General features: G+C 43.3%; 1 protein-coding gene across 1 annotated transcript; it reads right to left on the minus strand.

Annotated features, from left to right (window-relative positions):
- Positions 1-2,846: 2,846 nt before the first annotated feature.
- Positions 2,847-3,566, minus strand: LOC124171131 (putative nuclease HARBI1). Its single transcript, XM_046550269.1, has one exon. It carries the CDS (start codon positions 3,564-3,566, stop codon positions 2,847-2,849), a length of 720 nt encoding a protein of 239 aa, XP_046406225.1.
- Between the last annotated feature and the right edge of the window lie 294 nt (positions 3,567-3,860).

The following is a 3,860-nucleotide window of genomic DNA, read 5'->3' on the forward strand; positions in this document are numbered from 1 at the left end:
CAACATAGCTTTGGTAAGGGTTAAAACATTTTCAGCTCCATTGCTGTTGTCAGTGAAAGTAAAATTAAAAAGATTTCTAAAAAGCGGCCAGTCCCACTTTTTTAACCGTCCAAGTACGGGGTCCGTTTAAATCGCAAATTCCTCTGCTCGGTTTCGAAATAAAAATCGGGAAATGGTCGCTCCCACAGAGGTCGTTTTGTACTGACAGTTATAATCTAGCTCCTAGACTACAACTATAAAAACACAAGTCAATAACCGAGAACTCTCCATTATAACTATTAAAACGAGAGTGTTTGCCGTTGTTGAGTAAAATGAAATTAAAATCATTAATAATATTGACTATCAGGTTTCCTCTACTATTAGCTTGTGCTCTGCTCTTGGCCATATTTGGTTTCTTGTTTCTTTTGTGTGTCCCCCAGAAAAAGTCCTTCATTTACAGTAACCACGTTATCATTAATGTTTAACAGATTGTTTGGGTCATGGCTGGTGTCAGTTACTGTGTCACTCACGAGATCTGCTCTAGCAGGCTTTTCAGGATTGGATAAACTAGCATCAGCACTGGTAGAATCAAGAAATTCATAGAAAATAAACATAACAGTGGCGTAGCCCTGCCCCCCGAAATATAAAGAAACAATTATTTTCCTTCCGAAAAAATGTTAAAATTAGTTTAAAACCCTCTACGTAGTACCCTGTTCTTAAAACATTTTCCCCCTGTCTTAGACCTCCCCCCCCCCCCCCCGAACGAAATTCCTGGCTACCCCACTGAAACATAAGCACATAGTATGTATGTTATCCAGTAATTTTTCTTCGATTTCTATATTCTCACTTAAAATGGTGAGTACGCCTAGCACCTATGTATTGTCTAAGGAGACATCTTAATTATATTTATAGCAACTAACTCCACATGGTGCGCAAAGAGTGTATTCCGTATGGGTTAAATGCCGCGCCACTGTTAGTCCAGCATTTCATTCGAGGCAGAAATGTCGTGTACAGGGATCTCTGCTAATTTTATTTTCATGCTGTTTTAATTACACACTTGCACTGCATTTATTACAGGAGAACCTGACTTAAAAGCTTCCCAGGTCATGTTTCTGCCTTTGCCCCCAACTACATCAACGCCATCCTTGCCATAATCTGTTACGATCTCATTGCTGCTCTCTATTTTTCCTGTTTAATTCCTCGCATTCGCTGCTTTTCTTTGTCCTCTCACGATGCTCACGCTGTCTCTCTGCTCCCGTCTTTGCCATCTTAATCAATAAGCTACAATGTAAGTGTCCTAGGTTCTCAGTATTACTAAGCTTGGGAATAGGGGTAAACTACTTGTTCACGATCTGGCATTGGTACTTGGCCAAAAGGAATGCCACTACTTAATTGTGGCATTCCTTATGGCCATGTCTACTACCACTGTTGAAGCCTTATTTATGTCTCTTATGAAGCTTTGTCTATTTGCTATTTTTATTCCATTCCACTGCATGGCTTGGTCTTTGGCAAATTCCCTTCATCTCATTGAACATTTCCTCTTTGAACTAGAGGAAGATGGATAATATGGAAGGAAGATGAATAATGGAATGGAAGATGGATGCTTGGTTAATCTTTATATCATCTCTAGGAATTTCATTTTAACTATTATTGCAGGACATAAGGAACCCTCCCACAGGGAATGGGAGGGAAGGAGGAGGAGAGTGTGCGGACACATGGCCTCTGTATGGGGTGATGCACTGGGCACTTTCTGAGCGGGATGCGGTTTCTCCACCCTGTCTGTTTCCAGCCAGCCGCAATCCTCAGGGAGCTTGCAGGACGGAGGCGATGGGTGCTCCTTGAGCTCCTCTGCATCCACCTCCTCATCCAGCGACAGCCCTCAACCGCCTAAGAGGAAAAGGAGGTCGTCCAGTACAAGGGAGGATGTCTTGGAGAGGCTGGTAGCCTCTGTGGAGGAGGCGGTTGAAGATAAGAAGAGGAGGGGGGATGAATTTCTTAATTTGTTCCGAACTTACGTTGAAAATAAAAAAAATTAATCTCTGTTCTTTTAATTTTATCCTAGCCCTCTGGGCCCATTCCATCCCTTCAAACTCCTTGCCTCTCTGCTGCTCAGTAGGATATCTATGGGTAAGTCGTTCATATACAGGTATACCTGGTGAGCATTGTGAGGAAGCATGAAGACCCAGAAGAATTTTGTAGGTAATTGCAAATGAAGGGGTTGATGCTTTAGATTGTGAGAAATATGAGTGATGGGAATCTGATAATTTTAGCTCTTGCAATTCCATTTTGTGTTAAACTTACTTGTAGCCGTTTGCTGAATGAAGTTCCCTATCTCTATACCATGTTGTTGTCCAAATTGGTTATGAACGGGGGAGGAATTAACCTTATATATGGTAGTTAGCTAGAAAAGGACATGGATGTTTTATGCTAAAATGGAGGCATGTTAAGTTATTAGGGTTTCAGGGAATATACTGTGAAAGGGGCAAAACTATCTTTGCAATTTTGTCACCATATGAGACAACTGTTGAAATTAATTCATTTTTCATCCGCTTCACTGACTGTGCTTCGTACATGTTAAGCATTACGGTACCATTTCTAAATGCATCTGCGAAGAAGTTAGATATTCCATTCTATTCCCTGAACTCCTGGAGGGATGCACTGCTGGGTGACCTAGATTTTAAGGATGAGATATCAAGAACGATGGAGAGAGGGAACTCATACAGGGGTTATTTCCATGCCAAGATTAATTGACCTTGAAATTTGTCGCAATTTACATAGAGTTGTAAATTAAAATCAATAATTGAACACACAAAATATTTATTTTACAAATAGTCATGGTCGGTCAAATGCCCTGGCACGTTATCAGGTCACGACATACGTCGGGCTATATTGTCTCTTAAATTGAAACCATTTTCATGATGCCCCACCATTCCGACCATATACTCTTCCTCCCCCACAAGTTCACCTCCCACTAAAATGTCGCCATTTGTAAGACATATATTATGCATTATGCAGCAGGCGCCAATGACATTCGCCACTCGGGTGTGACGCAACGTCACCCGCTTCATAAATATACAATTCCACCTGGTCTTTAGCATACCGAAACTCCTTTCGATTATGTTCCTGCCCCTTCGGTGGTGGGCATTGAACCGAGCCTGAATAGGCCCTGCCACTGGCTCGCGGTATGGCGTTAGCACGGCTATGGGTTCTGCAATACAGGGGTAGCCACTGTCACCCAATATGGCATATCCTTGAGGGGGATACAACGCATTGACGTACAGGAGGCTTGCCATGAATACCCTTGAGTAGTGCACTGACCCTGGGTATTCCGCGAAAACATCCACAAATTTCCCCATATGGTCACACACTGCTTGGAATTGAATAGAGTATCTCAGCTTCCGACTAAAATAATCGGCCCGGTTAGGGCCGGATGGCATCACCTCCACATGACAGCCGTGAATGGCACCCACAACACACCGAAGCTCGTCACTCCTTGCCATCCTGGCAAACCCTGCCCCAATCGCCTCATACTCGCCCTTACTGGGGATACAAATTACCATCCCAGACAGCGAGAGCACCTGACGCATCATTTGGTGCACCATTCAATGAACGGATGATCGAGGCATCCCGAAATTCGAACTCACTATTCGAAATGATGCCCCGCTTGCCAACCGAAACAGGAAGACTGCCAGCCTCAACTTCTGCTCCCATCCTCTCCTGTTTACGGAGACCATCCTCAAAGGGTCATGAAATGCCTCCTCGGAGACGCGTATATGCTTCCGCATATCCCACTGACCCCAAATCAGAATCCGGATCACTTGCTGCTCCCGGTTTAGAAGGCAATATTGCATCGGTTCCCGACAAGAAATTTCATAATTTAA

Source organism: Ischnura elegans, chromosome X (genome assembly GCF_921293095.1).
Source record: "Ischnura elegans chromosome X, ioIscEleg1.1, whole genome shotgun sequence".
NCBI lineage: Eukaryota > Metazoa > Arthropoda > Insecta > Odonata > Coenagrionidae > Ischnura > Ischnura elegans.

What these genes read in the sequence shown, in the direction of transcription:
- LOC124171131 (XM_046550269.1), bottom strand. Translation starts at nt 3,566, where the DNA reads ATGCGTCAGGTGCTCTCGCTGTCTGGGATGGTAATTTGTATCCCCAGT.